Source organism: Tribolium madens, unplaced genomic scaffold (genome assembly GCF_015345945.1).
Source record: "Tribolium madens isolate multiple individuals breed KSU strain unplaced genomic scaffold, Tmad_KSU_1.1 Scaffold_96;HRSCAF=242;Tcas5.2_LG5, whole genome shotgun sequence".
NCBI lineage: Eukaryota > Metazoa > Arthropoda > Insecta > Coleoptera > Tenebrionidae > Tribolium > Tribolium madens.
The window spans coordinates 2,295,815-2,315,428 of NW_025401068.1; the positions used below are offsets into that span (position 1 = coordinate 2,295,815).

General features: G+C 29.8%; 2 protein-coding genes across 3 annotated transcripts; both read right to left on the minus strand.

Moving 5' to 3' along the window:
* Window positions 1-585: 585 nt before the first annotated feature.
* On the minus strand, window positions 586-9,730 carry LOC123013284 (outer dynein arm-docking complex subunit 4). 2 transcript variants are annotated; one of them, XM_044411718.1, is made up of 3 exons: window positions 9,625-9,730; window positions 5,951-6,096; window positions 586-1,195 (listed from the first exon to the last, which is right to left on the minus strand). In XM_044411718.1, the coding sequence occupies exons 2-3, from the start codon at window positions 6,092-6,094 to the stop codon at window positions 596-598; spliced, it is 744 nt and encodes a 247-aa protein (XP_044267653.1). In that variant the 5' UTR covers window positions 6,095-6,096; window positions 9,625-9,730; the 3' UTR covers window positions 586-595. The 2 variants fall into 2 exon arrangements, with proteins under 2 accessions (XP_044267653.1, XP_044267652.1); XM_044411717.1 differs by lacking the exons at window positions 5,951-6,096; window positions 9,625-9,730 and adding exons at window positions 4,325-4,828; window positions 4,879-4,961.
* Window positions 9,731-11,815: 2,085 nt separating this feature from the next.
* On the minus strand, window positions 11,816-18,158 carry LOC123013179 (cyclic nucleotide-gated cation channel beta-1). Its single transcript, XM_044411564.1, has 5 exons — window positions 18,098-18,158; window positions 17,726-17,916; window positions 17,141-17,678; window positions 14,136-14,715; window positions 11,816-14,087 (listed from the first exon to the last, which is right to left on the minus strand). The coding sequence occupies exons 1-5, from the start codon at window positions 18,122-18,124 to the stop codon at window positions 13,351-13,353; spliced, it is 2,073 nt and encodes a 690-aa protein (XP_044267499.1). The 5' UTR covers window positions 18,125-18,158; the 3' UTR covers window positions 11,816-13,350.
* Window positions 18,159-19,614: the final 1,456 nt, after the last annotated feature.

The window sequence follows — 19,614 nt, forward strand, 5'->3', positions numbered from 1 at the left end:
AATAATAATTGTTGAAATGCTAAATAAACTGTTACTATGTATTCGTTGGTATGGTCCTATAAATAATTGTTACAAATTTTTTTAAATAAGACAAGAACACGATCATATACTTCTATAAAATATTTAAAATCAATTAAAAACTTTCGATTTCTCAAATTCAGTAATCAAAATTAAACTTGAACTTTTATCTACAGCAATAAAAAACTTCAAGTAAAATGTTTCATAATCGAGTAAAACAGAATTTGATCAATAATCATAATTACACAGTAAAAAAATAAAATAAGCCAAAATATGTATACTTTCAAAATTATTGTTTAGTATAGTCACGACTCATAGTTGATATAATTGTAAAAATTGACTTTTTAACAGCATTTCGCTTGAAATGTGGGCTTGCTCAATCACGTTTTACTATTTAATATTTTGCTTTTTAAATTTATCAAAAAAACTATTTGTTTAAGTATAGTCTCAACACACTTTAATTCTTAATTTCTTATTATTTAACAAAAAAGTTTTTCTATTTTTCTGCAAATTACAATAATAAAGTTATTCTAATCTAAATCTCAATTTAATGTTTTCTGTGAAAATATGTGTTCCTTCATTTTAAATGTGCTGGTAACTGTTGTCTCCAGAACTCCTGTCTGGAATTTAAATATTCAACAGTTTCTTCGATAGTTTTAATAATGCTTGAATCATCCTCCTTGAATTTACATTTCAAATTCGGATTCTTCATCAAATTATCGAGATACTCCTTATCAGGCCCCAACTCCCTTAGCAGTCTGCTTTTCCGTGCCGACTTTACTTTGGACCCCGGAGTCGTCCTTTGCTCGGTTTTCCCCGACTCCGTCGACTCCGGACTACTTGTCTTCGACGTAGATTTGGGTGTTAGCAAATTGGCGAAAACATTAGGCGATCCGATTGCATTTTCGATGGCTTTCTGGGCCTTGTGCACCCCCAGTTTGAAGTCTTCGTGATCGGGTCGGATGTGGAGACCTCTGTGGTAGTACATGAGGCTGTGCTCGAAGTCTCCGAGATAGTAGAGGGCTTCGGCTTTCTGGTAGATTGCCCTCAGGTAGGTTTTGTCAATGTTGAGGGCAGTCTCTGCGTCCTTTAAAGCGTTCTCTGGTTGACCCAGGAGAATGTAACATTTACTTCTTGCGACGAGAGCGCTTTTCTCGGTCGGATTCAGCTCCAGAGCCTGCAAATATTTACCGAATCAATACGACATGCACGCCAGGTTTTGTGCTCAATGATGACATCAGCCTGAAACAGAGCCTTGGATTATTTCCCATTAAAAGAGTTTGAAAATAGCAAACTTTGTTTTAAACATGCAACGAGTATTTTTATAGGAACAAATATGGAATAAAAGTTACAAAATACACAAGTTCATCAAAGAACAAGATTATTTTGTTAAAGATTTTTTACTTTTATACAGGGTGTCCTAGCAAGTTGGTAAAGTCCAATATTTTCCTTTAAACGATAAAATTTTATAAGATGTATACAAGGTGATTCTTTTAGGACCTATATTAGAAACTTTTTAACTTCTAATGCAGATAGAAATTTGAAATTTTGTACACAACCCAAATCAACCAGTCTGAGTTCAACTAAATTATTTTCAAAATGGCTGAACTTCCGCAACTACGAGAAATTGGCGCCAACTTTGAAATTTTAAATGGTAACCATTTTTATTGTCATAGTTTTTGTCATAGTTTTTGACATATGTCAATTTTTTGCTCAAAATTTTCATTTGCAGAGGTTTATTAAAAACATCACAGCTCTTGAACCGTTTGCAATAAGTAAATAATTTTTCTTGCATTTGATAACCAAAGGTTCGAAGAGTTTCCTAAAATTTTCAAAATTGTCCGTTGATTTATCCGGAGATTATAAAAGTCGACATAAATACCGACATTCGAATTATTTTATTGCAAAAAGTAAAGAATAATGAATTCAGTTTAACATAAATATGATTATTAAGTGATATTTTTTCCATCTTTTGTGTAACTGTGTACTTTTTGGCTACGGAAACAATAATATTTCTTATTATGTTTAAAGTTAAATATCTTTTAAGTTATTGTAAAGTAAATAATTATAGAAAGACAATTTAATAATCTCTTAAAACACATCTTATTTTTAAAACTAAGCCAAATCGCCAATAAAAGTTTAGTTTAAAAACACTGTCATAAAAGTCTACATCCAAAAATGCTAAGAAACATATGGTGTTTTATCTAAAAAACACAAGTTTGCATCGTAACTTATTTTTGAGACACGCTGTATAGTTGAAAATAATTTTAAGCGATGGACCAGATCAGTATCTATCAACGTCCTATAGATATATATATTTTTTAATTTTACCATTTAAAGGTCACTAATGGACTTTACCAACTCGTTGGGACACCTGTATTTGTCAATTCTCCAACGTCATAACAGTAGGTTTATATCAAAAGAAGCTATCTGCATTTAATTGAAGACAACAACAAGTTTTTTTAATAATCATTATCACAGTATTTTAATTTTAGTATTCATTATTATTTATTAAATAAAATTAGAAAAGATGAAAAAACATAAGGAAAAAATAAAAAAATATTTTTTAGAAATAATACTTTTTTAAAAAATAAAAATATCTATACACTCTGTATCATGTTTGTTATTTTATTTGTAAAAATCAACTGATAACGACAACAGACTAATAGCTTCATAAAAAAAAACAGTTTTACACTGTAATGAAATAAACTGCTCCATAAACGTTAAGGAAGTGTGCAATAATTACAATAATTATTTAAATTAATAAATTATTAAAAAATAAATCAATAATTAATTGAAAGTAAGATAAAGGCAGATATCTTTTAATTTTTTTGTTTTTGCTGGATTCCACAATGCTTAGAAGAATAAAATTTGTTTGTTGTAAAAATAATGCGACTTCCTTAACTTTTGTGGGGTAGTATATTTAATGTTACGGCTTTTTTTAACTCTTTGACATAAATTTTATGCAGGGTGATTAACTAGTTGGAAAATACTACCAGGTGAAGAAGTCTAAAACCAAACGTTTTTTCCTTAAAGTATTTATTTCTCGAAAAATCTAATTATTGATGAATGAAAAGCACTATATGGAAGTTTCTCAAAAATATGATTTTTCCGAATTTTTTTTTATTTTTGAGTTCTGCAAAATTATTAATTTTTACAAATGTCAACCCACCAAATCTTTTTTTTAACATAAGCTATGATTTATGAATTACAAATATCTACATTTTATTCAATTTTTATCGGAAAAAATTTAATATAACTACAAGCTAGATTATAAAAAACGCCCCAAGCCATACTTTCATTACTTTTAAAAACGTAACAATACATTTTTGATCAAAGTTGAACAGTTTTTTGTTATTAATCGTTTGCTTGTCTTAGATAAAATGAATATTTTTCCCACAGCCTAAAGATTTAATTTAATTTTTAAATTGCCTAAAATCAAAAGCTGGTTATAAAACAATAATACTTAGTAAACTTGATGAAAGACAATTTAATAAGGAATCCAAAAATAATAAAATATATAGAGTATTCCATTTAAAAAAACATGTTCACATTTTATAGCACTTTGATTTTTATTAATTATTATTTTCTGAGGGTAAAATATTAAAAAACCGCTTGGTTTAATACTTTTTGTTCGCCCCGTATGTATTTTATTAATGATACTCAAATATAATTCTTATTTGCTTTGTTACCTTACAACCTAAGTATTTTTTTCAATCCCCTTTCTATGTTACCCAATTTTTATACAACCATGTTTTTTTGTTTTTAGATTTTGGTCACAGTGTTGCTAAATTCATTATTTCCTTTTAATTTGTTAAACATTTTTTAAAAATTATGTCTAGTCTAAAATTTTTATCAGTTAAAAATTATAACCCAAATTATTTTTTTACAGTAACCATATTTTTGTAAAAAAACTTCTTGAACTGTTTATAGCATTTATTATTCGTTTAATGGTACCCTCGTCATACTTAAAAATATCTTCTGAAAATGCCAAGAAAAGGTTGAAAAAATGTTTAGACTGAAATTCGTCGGAATTTCACAATAAGTAATCGTTTTTACTACATCTTTTGCCACATGTCAACAATTAGAACAAATCGTTTTTCAAAACATGAAATCATAAACAAGATATTCCTTAACTTTTCACCACAATTTAAAAAACATTAACAATTTTTAAAAACAGCAAAGCAGTCCATGCACAACTAGGTTCGTTTTTGAATAATTTTTAATACTTGAAGATATCGATTATATGGAGTTTTACCCCAGTTGTATGGATTTTTCAGAAATATATATTTAAAATGGTAGAAACCTTTGACATAAAATTTATTGCAATTTGAAGATCCCCCCTGCACATTTCGTAATTGCCCAAGGCCAAAAATGTGCCAGGCTCCGCCTCTTCAGGAATTTGTAGTGCTTTAGATCGATCCTCCTTTCTTTTTAGTTTCAAGGATTGTTTTATGTCCTTAGATCCCATATTGACAGCTGCAGCTCTATCTTTGTCACAGTAGAGTTCTTCACGTCTGGGCCCATTACGTCTCTTTCTTCTTTTTCCCTTCTTTTTGATTTCCTCATTCAATTCTTGTGGGGGTGGTATCGATTCGTCTGTTTTTTTCTTACCATCATCGCCATCTTTAATTTCTTTCTCACTTTTTGGTTCCTCGGTTTTCACTTCCTCAGATTTTGACATAGAGTCGTCATCGACAATGTGAACCCCCACAAAGCTTTGCAAAAGCTCCGCTTCACGTGAAATACTGAGTCTCTTGTGCAAAGCGATGGGCGATTGTGTTAATTCTTCGGCCATGTTTGCTAATTACTAAAATTACCTTTGATGACTTTGTGCGGGATAATTCACACCTAATTTACCTCAATAATCGATGATAATTTGTGACCACTTTAAATTATCGAAAATTTGCACTAATAATCAGCTTTGGAAGCCGAGAAAACTGACACCCTTAACCGGGTTTCTATGGATACTAAGGTGTGATCAATTTTAACCATGGCACCCAATACCACTCACTTTTGTCAACACCTACCTTTGGAGGGTGCACTTGCCCTAATTTCAAACTTTAATTCAAACTTTACCTCTCATGTTTAATGAATTAAGTAATCAACACTTTTTAAATTTCTTTTTGAGTAAAATACTATAAAATGGTATAATTTAAGTCGTTGCCAATTATTGCTGCAGGATTTTGATTGAAGTCAGTTCCTCGAATTTTGATTGAAAATTGTTCAGCTAATCAAGAAAGTTGTGTTTGCCGGTGTTGCATGTAATCCACGTCTAAATTTAAGACCTTCGAGAAACGAGAGATATCGTTTTGCGCTCCCCGATACATTATTATTTGCGCCAAGTATTTACTCAGTTAACTGGAATTCCACAAACTGCAAGCTAATATATCGATTCCGAAATTATTCATATTAAGCACCGAGAGCAACACCTAAAAGCACTCTAAATTTCAGCTTGCACACGAATATTTTATTAACGACGTCATACTGCAATTGCTCAAATTGATTAAATTATTTATAATCGATAAGTAACAGGAATTTAAGAAGCATTTCGTGAATGTCATGACTCTCTTGAGTACCAGTTGCTTTTAAGAACATTTCGTAAATAATAAAACAGAACATAAAATGAAACGTTCTTTAAAAAGTTTCAAAAAACTTGCAAGTGTCTAGCATACAGCTGACCCCCAATCAAAGTACAAGAAACTTGCTGTTGCATCTTACAAAGTATCAAATTTTTAATTCATTAAATTAGTCCTGATTTTTTTTAAAACTAACATTTTTTGTCAGAATGGAGAAGTGCCTTTTTTGTGTGAGAAACGCTGTACTGGAATTTAATCAACTTTGAAATTCCGTTACTTTTTAAAAACTTGCAATTCATGTTAGCTTTTTACGGTGTTTCATTGAATTTGGTGGTGCAAAAAGTTTTACTTACCTTGTTATAGGAATAGATGGCTTTAGCTAAGTTCCCAACTTTAATGTGACTGTTTGCTTCCTCATACCAAAGCTTCGATTCTTTCTTTTGGTTTGCGAGTTTAATCATAGACTCTGTGCGTTGCCTTTTCCTTTCATCCGCCATCGCTGAATCAATAAAAACAACAATTAAAGCTCTTGAATTTTTCAAACTTCCCTTTTGTTTTTTTTAACACGCCAACAGCGTATCTTTAATGTAATCTCGTGATGGATTTTTATTAAGGTAATTATTTTTCCTTGCATGTTCAATTACAAAGGGAATTCAATTTCCGCAAACGTAATATATACGTGATTTATACGACTTGTGTAATGACACGAAAACTTATTTATTTATACAAATTATCCCACTTTTGCTGTTTAAATTTGGAATTTTTTAACTACTGTTCTTTAATGAAATAAGTTTGAAACTTATTAAAGTTTCAGACGAATTTTGTGACCTCATAAAATTATTCCCTTATAAACGCTTGCAACAGTTTTATTGTCTTATCAACTTTATTTATCGATTTAACGCGACAATATTTACTTATCGTGATTAAAACGAAAACATAAACTCATAATTCATAAGAAAAATAATGTGACAGCAAACTATTGACGTAACAAATATAATAAAAGCAGAGGGAAATATAATTTATTACACGTACTTCTGCACTAATTTTTGTCTTTTATTATAAGAAAACATTGCATTTCTAACTATATATAATTTATTTTTCATATTCTTCAATTACTTTCGTTCCTAAATACTATCCTCAAATAAATCAGGATATAAAAATAAAACACTTGTTTCCACAATTTCTTATTTCAAACCCCCAATCTCGTACATTGAAAGAAGCCTGCAAAGTTCCAAGTTTATTATTTCTCTCTAATTAGAAGTGTAAGAACTTTTCAAACTAAACAATACGCTGGTTTGCAGTGGGTATAGGCAAGCTTGGAACCATTATTTTTCTCTTATTTATTAAAAAAGCATAGATTTTTGTTTTTTTTAACAAATCTGAAAATGTGTAATTGTAATATCAGTCACAAAATTTTGATGATAAATAATTTGGAAAATCCCAAGTTCCGACAAAACTAAAATGTCTCCCAAATGATTACACGTCTGCGGTAATCTTGATCTGGAGCTTATCAAGCTTATCCTTGTAATAATTAAATTAATTGAATTATACGTATTTGAACTTAAACTTCAGTTAAATTATTACATTGTTAACAATAGAGTTTATTTCAAATTCAAATCTCATATTTAGTTTTCCTCTCTGAGTTACATGTTTAACTTAATGATAAGTTTAATGATCTTATCTTATACTGCATAAAGATCTTTTTAATGTTTCATCGATAACGATTAAACTTATTTTCTGAAATAATCTTTTCTTTGGAACACAAAACTTATGTTACCAAGCAATTAATTGAAAATTTTTAAATCGTTTTGAACTAATGTTGAACTCCAGTTCATTACTTTTTAATAATAACAAAAAATAAATTGAATAAAAAACAAGAATTTTTAATTATCCTGCTGTATACAGAGTAATTCAAAAAGTACGTAAAGTAGAAATTTCAATGGGCAATGTGTCCGCATGCACAGATTACGTAAAAAAAAACTCTTGCCTCTAAATGGAAAATTCACGTAGATATTTTTATTTTACAAAGTCCCTCAAAACTACTGCAATATAAACTTTATGTTTACTGAATTAGAAATAAACGCTATCATGAGTACTTGACGAAAAAAATTGAACCGTGCTCTTTGTGGATTAGTCTCTAGAAAACTTTGTCTATCTTTTTTTATTATGAATGTAAAATTATTTGTATCGCTAATAGGCTTAATGCGTCTGTTTTTATTCACATTATGATTTCTACGACCATTAAACAGTTTTAGTTTTCAGTAAATACGTTTTATACTTTTTGAGTATTAAGTACTAAAAATTTCAAATTATTTTTAGAGGAATCTTTAGGGATTATAAAGTTCAGAATTTCAATATTTTCTATTTTCTGGTATACATACCAGGTAGACAAAAAGTATGAAATTAAACGATTTTTGTTTAAACAATTTATTTTTGAAAAAACTAATTCATAAAATAATAAAGTACTTTAAAAATGTGATGTTTCTCAGGAAGAGTTTTTTTTGTTTACGCTCCCGAAAACAGCTGTTTTAGGGACTCATTAATGAGTCTTTTCCGGACTCAATATACGTAAAATGGTTATTTTAGGTATTCAGTCCTCAAAATAGTTTTTCCGGACTAAAAAATAAAACTGGTTACAAAAAAATTAAAAAATAATTTACAAAAAAATTGTTTGTAACACGTGCCTAAAACGGTTTCACCTCGTCCGGAAACAGCAACGATTCGTCCGCAAAAACTGTTTTAGGTAGTTCTAAGACAAAAAACTATTTAGAAATTTTTTATTTGTTTTTGTCTTGCACAATTTTTAATTTTTACAATTTTTACAAATGACACCCAATTACAAAACCTTTTTTTACAACTATCTACATTGTATTATTTTAATTATTATCGAAAAAATTTCATAAATTGCCATTTTGATCGCAAATAACTCAGTCACAAAACATTATATTTCATTCTCAAAACACAATCACATTTTTATAGCATTTAAATTTTTATTTATTCTTATTATTTTAAGTCAAATAAAATGATTAAAAAACGCTTGCCGCCATACTTTATGTTCACCTTGAATGCAATGTGATTTTAATAGTTGAGAAAAATTTTAAAAAGTAATTATAAAAATAAAACTAAAAAGATTCGTATAAAGTAAGTTATAAGTTATTTTCGTATTTACTGTCCTCTACTATCATCTCTTGAAATTCCTGCACAACTATTAAAGTCACCCTGTATTTTAAGTTAAATAATTTGTTAAAATTTTTGATTATTTATCAATATTATTATTAGCAAATTAATCAGATTACTTATGCCTTAATAAGATTAATTTAAAAATAAAGTTATTTTAAGATTTTAAATGAAANTATTAAAATTTTTAGTTCTGCGATAATTTCTAATAAATGTATTGCTCATACATAATTTTATTAATACTCCACAAAAAGCAACAATAATTCAGTTTTAAAAATTTGATCTTGACCTCTGCATTAACTAATAAACTCTAAAATATTGTTAAAATAAAATCGATACTACATAAAAAGCTGTTTAATAAAAGAATATTTTGATACCAAGCTGTCATATAAACAGTATGGTTTTGGTAAATCCAACTATTCTTAATTCACTTGAATAAAAGTGAGAAAAATAAGTGATGATTTTGGTGGACGCGCCAGGTAGAATAGAATTCAAAAATTACAAAATAATGTTTTATTTGTAATAATAAAAAAATTAACTGCTTTCTCGTCTATAGTTAAGAAGCTTTTATTTGTATTTAAGATGCAAATTAATCGCAGCTGTGGTGTGTACACAACAGGTGAAAAGAGTCCGTACATAAATATTAATTACGCCACCATAAAATTACAAACTCTTATTTACTTACTTATCGTAAAATAAACACGCGGATGCTAATTTATCTCGCATAGAAATTACGAGTGACTTTTTGTAGTCATAACAATAAATAAGCGAAGGTATGTTAAATTACCAATGCTGCAAGTTCATAAATAACGTCCATAAACTTTTAAGTTTTAAAATCTTTCCTACTTACCGTGAAAGAGGATAAATTTTGTCAGAAAAACTAAATCCTTAACTTAACGACAAGTCGACAGTTCTTGTCCAAAAGCACAACATCTGCGAACTTATTTCGTATTAAGGACAAATCCGCGCGCTAAAGGGATTAGAACAAACTGATTACGGAAACGACCGCGAACAAAACCGCTTATAAACCAACCCCATGACTGTATCGGCAGGGGCGACTCGTACAGGTGCACACAATAATCGATAGTTCAAAATTCAGATTTCTCCAGAGAATCCAGATTTGAAAATTCATCTAGAAGAATGCAAGGAATCTCAATCTCCTTTTGTGGTGTTTGAAATTGAAATAGAAATTCCGAGTTCATATAAAAGTGAAATTCCACGTGCAATAATTTATTGCTATAGATTCAGGTTTGCTTGTTCGGTACGATATTAATCAAACTGTAGTATATTTTATCATAAATGTTAAAAGAATAAAAAGCGCTCTTATGCTATAAAACCACAAAAGAAACCACCATCCATAAAGTTAACATTTTTTATGCTCTGCTTATGTTGAACCTGCATTTGAAATCGTTTCACTCCAAGACACTCCAAGATTGTATACATAAATGCTGTTAGAAATTAAGCAAAAGAGCAGTATTTTATTTAAATCCCGGGCACACCAATCAATAAAGTCAAATAAAATAATACATAAACATCATGTTAATTCATAATTCTTCTGTTGCGTGTATGAAATTGACTCATCTATAACACGCGATTTGTCTTCGAAAGTCTTAAATGTTCCCTTGGTTCCAAATTATCTCTGTCTCTCTTGACATTATCTTTCAAAGACGTGCATTATACACCATTTATTTGCCAAAGTAATGAATTGAGGTTCGCCTAATTGAGGTCTAATGTAATGCATAATGTTTGTTATTTTGTTTTTAGGTCAAAGCAATTTGTTGTTCGATTTGAGTTATTTGAAAAACATCATTTATAAACTATAATGCGCCACTTTTATGAACAAAATATTCTTCAAAACTTTGTGCTCCGAGTCGTAATTCATTCCAAATTGCTACTTTTATCTTTTAAAATTTAAGACAATTATTTTATGACAGGTTTATTACACAAGATACTAATGTTTTGGCAAGTTTCAAGACTAAAACTAGACTTAGGCCACGCAAAGTTTCTGCAATTTTAAAACTAAATTGGTTCTCGTGCATTATGTCAGTTTTTAATTTCTTTATTTTATCACAAAAATACAGCAATTTTTTTATACAATCATCAGTATCCTAAAATAGCTAATACTGAAAGGCAAAAGTGTTCCTAAAGTTAAGTTTCTATAAAATCTATTCTAAATTATTGAATACCATAAACAACAAATTATTTAAAAAATTATTCTTACAATAATAAATGTACAAAAATCTACAGGCTGTACTATTAAAAAAAATGTCCCAAGCTATAAACTATATTATTGTAAAAGATATGATAATACATTATGATCAAAGTTGAACAGTTTATTGTCATTATTTATATTGATCCAGCGTCTATACCAAAAATTGTTCACAATAATCTGTTCAACTTTGTCATCTTTAAAAATAATGAAGTTATGGTTTGGAGTTTATTTATAATCCGGTCTGTATAAAAATGAAGGTAAGTAAATACAAACAATTTCACAAACTTTTAATTCTTATGACAATAATAATGATTTTTTTAAAGGCCATTCTTTTCAAGAGTACACGTTCCTGTCGCCAAAATAACACAGTTTTTACATTTAAAAACAAATTTATAATGTATGGAAGACCAGAAAAAAATGCTATATGTATGAAAATATACTACAACGTTTTTTTATATTTTTTATTAATTCAATAAAAAATTGAATTTGCAACCAGCTAAATAAATGTAAACAGAAACACATTTTAAACACTGGTAAGTGTACGTATACATAAAAATTTGAAAAAATGATAAAAATAATTTTGTAATAATCGTAACAATTAGTTTTTAGGGTAAAACTGCCCTAAAAATCGGCACAATAAAATTAAGTCAAATTTCAATTTATTATTTTTGCTAGAAGACCAGAAAAAAATGCTATATGTATGAAAATATACTACAACGTTTTTTTATATTTTTTATTAATTCAATAAAAAATTGAATTTGCAACCAGCTAAATAAATGTAAACAGAAACACATTTTAAACACTGGTAAGTGTACGTATACATAAAAATTTGAAAYAATGATAAAAATAATTTTGTAATAATCGTAACAATTAGTTTTTAGGGTAAAACTGCCCTAAAAATCGGCACAATAAAATTAAGTCAAATTTCAATTTATTATTTTTGCTAGAAGATGTAAAAATTTATTTGTAGAATTTTTTATTTCATTATTTTAGAAAATCAAAATACAGGCTGTTTCAGAACTCGCGCCCTAGCCCTATAGAATCTATCAAAAAATTTTGGTAATTTTTTGTATAACAAAAAAAAACAGCTATTAAGAGGTCAGCAACACCTAAATAAATTTGAAAATTTAAATTTTTGCCCTGATCTCCCTTACATTCTAAAAGCTTCATCAAATCATCAGTGTAAAATATTTTGTATTCAAAGCAATAACTTAGAGGAGAATGAACTGAGAAATACACAAATTATTACAAATAACTGAGATAAATTGCACAACCAAGAAAACGCTAACAGTTTTTCACTAAGAGTCGGTTTATACATAGAAAGCAAATTAAAAATTAATTTGTTATTAAAAGTTAATACGCCTTTAACCGCGCGAATCTGAGAATATGGTTGGTTCAATTTGGTCACGTGATCAGTTAATCTGACGTTTGATTGCATTTAACTTAATGACGCTTCTATAAACCGACCCGTTATGTATCTCAAAATAGCAATAATTTTTTTGTTTTTAAATTTATTGATTTCAGCTTTTATTTATTGTACAGAAAATACAGGGTGAGTCATTTACAAGATGTTTCAGAACTCACACCCCAGAAAAAAAAATTCAAGTAAGATAAGAAAAAAAATTCAATCTGACAATAAATTTTGACATTTATTTTTTAAGATTTGATATTTTTTATGTCTATTTAGTGTTACTGGTGATCTTGTAGGTATGTTTTTTTTTAATTTTTTTTAACACTGTGACATTTTCCATGTATCAGTTTCTTTGCTATTTGAGTACATTTTGAATTCAAGGAAAAAAAGTGTAAGTGATGACATTGTCAAATTTAATGAATGACATATCAACTACTTTGATTTAAATTTAATAAACATAACAAAAGCCAAGTTGTCTGGAAATAAATTTTAAGTTGCGTCTAAAAATTAGTTAGGGTCTTTATTATAAATAACTCACCCTGTAGTAAACCAAAAACTCTGTAAATACAAATTATTAAATTCAACTTTCCGGTTCAATATAAGTAACTCTCTTCAACTAACAATATTATAATAATAATTTAAATCATTCCGAACTAAGAAGGCTACTTTTTCACAGCATACTTAAAGCTTAATTTGCAGATGATGTAATATTTTTTCCAAGCAATAAACATTGATTTTTCAATGACCGTTATAAAAATATTCGTAAAGTGAGTCAGCACATGTAGATAAAATGTCATTATGTATTTATCTTCCAATTTGTAAGATAAGAAACTTGAAGACATTTTCCTGAAGGCCTGACCTACTACCAACTTCCTCATAAATACCACGAATTACTCGTAAATCATATCGTGTTCAATCGACTGTAAAATTATTCTCTAATTAAACTAGTTACACTAACTCATAGTCCTGTGCACTGTCACTTTGGTCTGAAACGATCTATCAATCCCTCCATGTCCTTTAATACTTGGCAAACTATTCCTGTACTTAAACCTTTCATTCTCCGGCCTCCCTCTCGGCTTCCCTCTACTCCCATACCTCAAAAGTCTATTGGTTTTCGAATCAAGCGGCACCACTTGCAGAACCGTATCCAGTAATTTGGCCTGTTTTGCCGGAGGCGTGGGATTATCAATGATAATCATAGCGTTGTGTTTTCTTTCAAGAGCAGCGTTCTTCTTCATGAGCATTTTCGCTTTCTTATTGAGCAATTCTTGAGCTTCTGGGTAGTGTGACAAGGCAGCATTTAAGTCAGCTTTGCTTAAAACAAACAGATTTGAGTGTCCCTGTGATCGGACGTCAGCAGTGCGGCGGTTCATTCCAGGGATTCCCAAGAGACTAATTTCGCCAAAAACAGAGCCTTCAGAGAGAGTTGCAAGAACCTCGTTTTCATGTCTTCCGATAACTTGGACTTTCCCGCATTGGATAATGTACATTTCTTTACCGACGTCGCCTTTTTTACAAATTATGTCACCAGGGAGGTAAATGACCGATTTCAGCTGGAGAACGAGCTCACGAAGGAGGGCTTCGTCACAGTCAGCGAAAAGTTTAACTTTGCTGAGGGTTTGAATGTGAACATTTATGGCGATGTCGGTCTTCATTTTATGGGGTAGGCAATCTAAGATGTTTTTCTCATCTACAAAAAGTGGAATAAAATCAATAGAATGGTAATTGACACACTTACCAAGTGTGTGTTGCGTCTCCCATGTATAGTTGAACCATAATTGGACCCTCCTTTGCATATCTTGCGGCAAATTCAACCTTCTCATATATTCCAAAGTTTCATCTACTAGTTTTCTGTATTCGGTTTTAGACCTTGTTGCCGTTGAAATTATGTCTCGTATTTGCCCTATTAACAAAGCGAATACAAACACGCCCATTAGCCATGACACCGTCATAAACATATATTCGATTTCTTGAGTCGGTTTTGGATTCTTTCCGATTGAGGTTGCAGTTTTGGTGGCAAAATAAAAGCATTTTATGTAGGCATTGTTGACTCCATCAAAAACGAAATTATTGCTTCCGATCCCTTCCCACGAAGAAAACGCATAATACGCACATGCGTTTACGTGGATTAAGTACATCATGTACATCAAAGTCCGGGTTATCCTTATTATGTAAGGATTAGCGAGGAGTTTGTCCACGAAACTGAAAAACTCCCAAAATGTGTGCAATTTGAAGAAGCGTGGGATGCGTAAAATAACACATTCAGGGCCTAATACCAAGTAGAGAAGATCCAGAGGTATAAGAGACACCAAGTCTAACTGAAAACAAAAATTTTATCTTCACAAACAAATTAAGATTTGAGATTCAAAATTGCACAACTAATAACAAAGTAAAAAAGAAGAAAATAATATTGCACACAGAAGACAGAAATATTATAAAAAAAGTAAATTAGTAAAAATTGTAGTTCATTTATTGTAAAATATTATAAAAAAATCATTGAAATGAGTACCGCACCAGTAGGTTTACCAGGTGTATATCGTAGTTCATACTGTCCCGTAAATTAAACTTTCCGGCTCCATTTTTAATCGAGGAAGTGAGCTGTTATATCAGAACCGGTAAGTGTAACCAAGCAACACTTACCGTATTGCTATTTTTGACACAATAAAATGTCAAATCAATTTTTTTGGCAAATTTGCTTGAAACAGTATGCAATAAAACACATTACGATCCGGTAAGCCATTCGTACTGTAATATTTGACTTACCGGCCTCATAACGTAAATCAGACTATTATTTCATACTGTTTCAAAAATTTTTGATGTGACTTTAGATCTTTTATTGCCTCAAAAATAATAAGTGGACTTACCGGTTTTAATATTGTAACAGCTCATTTAACTGACTCTTACGTACATACAACTTACACCGAGTCCGATACCGTATTAGTTCATTTCCCGGACTTAAAATATAGCTGAAAAGCTTAATCCACCAGACAATAAAATAATACAAATTTTCAACATTTATGTAGGTACCTATTTATTAAAGATAAATAATAATATAGTGAAAACGTGAATAGTTTTCACCACTTTTGAACACTTAATACACATAGGAATGTTTTTGTTAAATTTTCAAAGAATTTTATTTTATTACTGGGCTACTGAATTTTTAAAAAAATGTGCATTATCACTGTAAATTTTTTTCAAGTCTTATAACTTAACTAAAGTCTTTTTTATCTAAATAACAGTTTTATAACTATCGTTTTAAAATTGCAGAAAGAACCCTATATTAGCCACACAATAGTAATTTATGGTACAATTAACGAAAAAGCAAATAACGTTACAAATATCGCAACACGGTTTATTTTATGCTCAAAAAAAAAAGAAAATTACAAAATATTTTAACCATTTTTTTTCTATTTCTTTACCTAACAATCTTTTATAAAACTGTTATTATCTACAATTTTTTTTTACAGTTTGTATGTACTGTTGATATTTTGTTGTTTGTTAGTACCAAAAATTAACCATAAACTTAAACTGTTAAAGACAATAATTTTTGTTAATTTTATATTTTTTAATACCAATTGACAGTGATTTAAAAAAAATTAAAAAATGGTGCGTTTACGATTTATCCTTACTTATTTTCTTCTGTTCTAAAAGATGTAAAGTATTGCTTTTCTCACTTAATTACAGTCATGAATCGTCCTTATTTACACACTAATAAATAGGGTACCCACTTACTGAACCAGAGATCGCTTAAAATTTTAATAAATTCGTGCTTAAATAACACACACTAACTTCCCAAAAACACCTAATCTGCCTTTTAACCACGACGCGTTTCAACCACAAAGTGGTCATCCTCAAGTGAGAATTATAACTGTTATTTCAGTTATCTCAGTGACGACACCAAAAAGTCCAAAAGAAAATTAAAAAAATTAATTCATTATTTTCTAGATGTACGAGTACATATAAAAATTTGTTAAAGAATATTTACGTTTTCTTGTTGTTATACAGCTAATGTCACTTATAAATCTTATAATAGTCGTTAATTCTGAAAATTCCGCAATGCATAAAAACGAAGTTTATCAAAAGAAAAGATAAAATGTTTTGTTTTTTGTCACCAATAAATACTTCATAAAACATATCAGGTTTTTACCATTATAAAAGCAAAAATTAGATTTCAGGAGGTTCTAGAGATAAAGAATTCACAATCAAAATAACATACAAAATTAACAATGATATTAATAGCTATTAACATACCTAGGATGTTATGACATTATTACATCCCAGGTTTGTTCAAGATTTTATCGGTTTCTGTCGAATAAGCCAAAAATTGAACAAATTAAATCCAAAAATTCTTGAATATAATGATAGCTGCAGATGTCAGTTTGAAATCCGAGCGAGTTTACAATTTTACAATATCGATATGTCAGTAAAAATGACATATCGGTATTGTAAAATTGACATTTCAATATTGTAAAATTTTACAGCAATCAATAAAGTTATGTCATAGTTACCAGACTATTTTTGTGCATGTAACATTGCTAATAACAGACAGAAACCGATAAAAAAATAAAAACTACGTCTCCGATGTCGTAAATAATGCCGAATTTTAGTCAAATCAGATAACTTTGATCAAAAAAAAATATAATTTTCCATAAAAAAAACAAAAATAGTGAAAACACTTTTCATGGAAAATAAAGAAATAATAAAACAAGAAACGTAGTTAAGAAAAAAATTACGTTTCATTACCTTAAAAGCCTTTTTCTTGATGTAGTTATACCTAAGCTGCGCCATATCAGTAACCCAAAACCCCTCGTTCAAATATTTGACTCTTGGCTGAATGAGAATCATATCGAGCAAGTAAACAAAATCGGCTAAGTAATCAAACGCCATCCATACTGGCCTATTCTGGGGCGTTTGATATGGAAAAGTGCTCCTCAGAGGGATAACCCAGGCGTTATACATAACAGCCATGGCGGCAATTGACATCCACGTGATGTAAATTTTACCATTGGGGTCGATAACTTTATTATCCAAAACGTACTTAATATTCCTATAGATGGAATTTGATTTGGATTTAGTTTGAGGAACTTCGTTGATACTCTTGTCCGATGTAGTGCTTAGTTTTGGCTTGATTTGCACTGGGGGCGGCTCCACTGTCTCCCTGCTGCTGATGGAGGACGGAGTCGCAGGAGTCTCGATTCTTTCCCTTGCAGCTTGAGCCCTTGTGCTGAAAGCATCGACGAGGTGTCTGATTCGGTCTTGGATAAACTGGCGATTTGCTGATCTACAACCAAGTGTGAAACCCTTCACTTTGCAAGTGGATGAACCTACGTGGAGTCGTTTTCGAACGAGGGCGACCTATTCTCCTCGCGAACCTCACTTTTGCACGTTACTTTAGCACTGTCAACAACGTTTATTTTGTTGTATTTTTCTAACGGTCCATTGCACCATGACGAGGATTTTGCAGAAGGCGCTTTGCCACCGACTTGGTCCAAAGTTAACTTTTCCGGATACACCATTCTCTGCAATATGTTGTATACTTATATGGACGAAGTGACCAACGTGAACAGCAAGTAGTGTCTGAATCAGTCTTAAAACGATTCGACATGCCGTGTTTAGAATCGACAAATGGCATCGAATCAAATTAAATTAAGTGATTTAAACAATTACTGGCAGCAGGCTATTATTTTGTTAAGCGATTACCTTTTTGAAGCGGTAAATGTTTTCCATTTCTGACTATTAATGCGCGTTGCGTGTCATCCAGTTTGCTACTAGAGACATGAAAAGAGAAAACCGAATCGCAGGACGAAGGTTTCTATGGATACGGCGAGTAAATCGATTGCAGGATTAGATAGTGGGTGATATCATGGTATAACAAAGTCGCAATTTTGCAGGACTTCAACCTCTACCTAATATTTACTGATAGAATAAAAGTTTTCACAATAATATCACAAAAATAATAATTGAGATTAATATTTTAATAATAAAACCACGAGTGTCATATTAATTAATAATTGAAATGTTTATATTAATATGTATAGTAAAAGTATGTAAACACAAGCGCTTGATATAAATAAATAGAAGGTGTGATTGCGATATTGACCTACAAATCGTGATGGATTTGCTTAAGGGTTTTATTAGATAAGTACAAATCCAAACTGAGAAAAAATATTCAAATATAAATAAAATTTAGTTGTAGTTGTTAACGTCCTGCATCATTTGTTTATATAGTGGATCACGAGTTGAGGACAAATAAAAAACTTTTCCTTAAATAGCCGACGTTTCGAAATTTTATTATTTCATTATCAAGGCTTATAAGAAAATTACTATATGAGTTTTTTTATAAAATGCTTTTTTATCATTTTTTGTCAACTGTATGTGGTTGAAGGTAGCACTTTAAAACTATTGAAAACTATAGAATAGTATGTAAATTGATAACACATTAAAAAATCGACAAAACAGTTAAAATTGTGTATAAAATGGCGTATAAATTATAACATTTTCTACATATAAGAAACGAGTGATACATTCTGGGACTCATTTTTTGAGAAAATAATATTGGTTAAAACCGCATCCCGCTATCGTCTTTTGTTTTCGACTTACAAACAAAAGTTGACATTTTGGCGAAATCTAAAAAAAATCATATCTTCGTTATTATAGAAGATACGGATTTGAAATAAAGACATTATAGAGGCACTTTTTTACGAGGAATTTAATAATGTAGTTAACATTTTTTTGAGTTATTGGTTTAGCCGTAATAAAATAAACTTGTATTTTTTAAATGGAAATTATAGACGGCTAAGGCAATTTTGAAAAACTTATTTTTTTTTCTGATTTTTAACAGAATATTTTTTTTTATAATTAAGTATACTTAGAAAATCAAATACATATTTTGTTTGATAATAGTTGGCCATGGAAAAACTATATTTCACTCCAAATGTGTAAATAATAATCAATAAGAGTTCTGTGAACTGTAAAGTAGATGAAAAAAATAGATAAAATTTTAAAAATTTAAAAAATACGATACTGTAGAAGTATTGAACAAATATGCGAGCGCCTCAGAACAAAATTATAACATAGTTTAAAAAACTCCAAAAATAGGAAAAACAAATGTGTCAACAGTCAACACAATTAAAAAGAACATATTTTTGACGATCTAATGGAGGTATGATAACGTTCTACATAGATGGAATTTGGGTATTTGTATAGCCATACCGTCA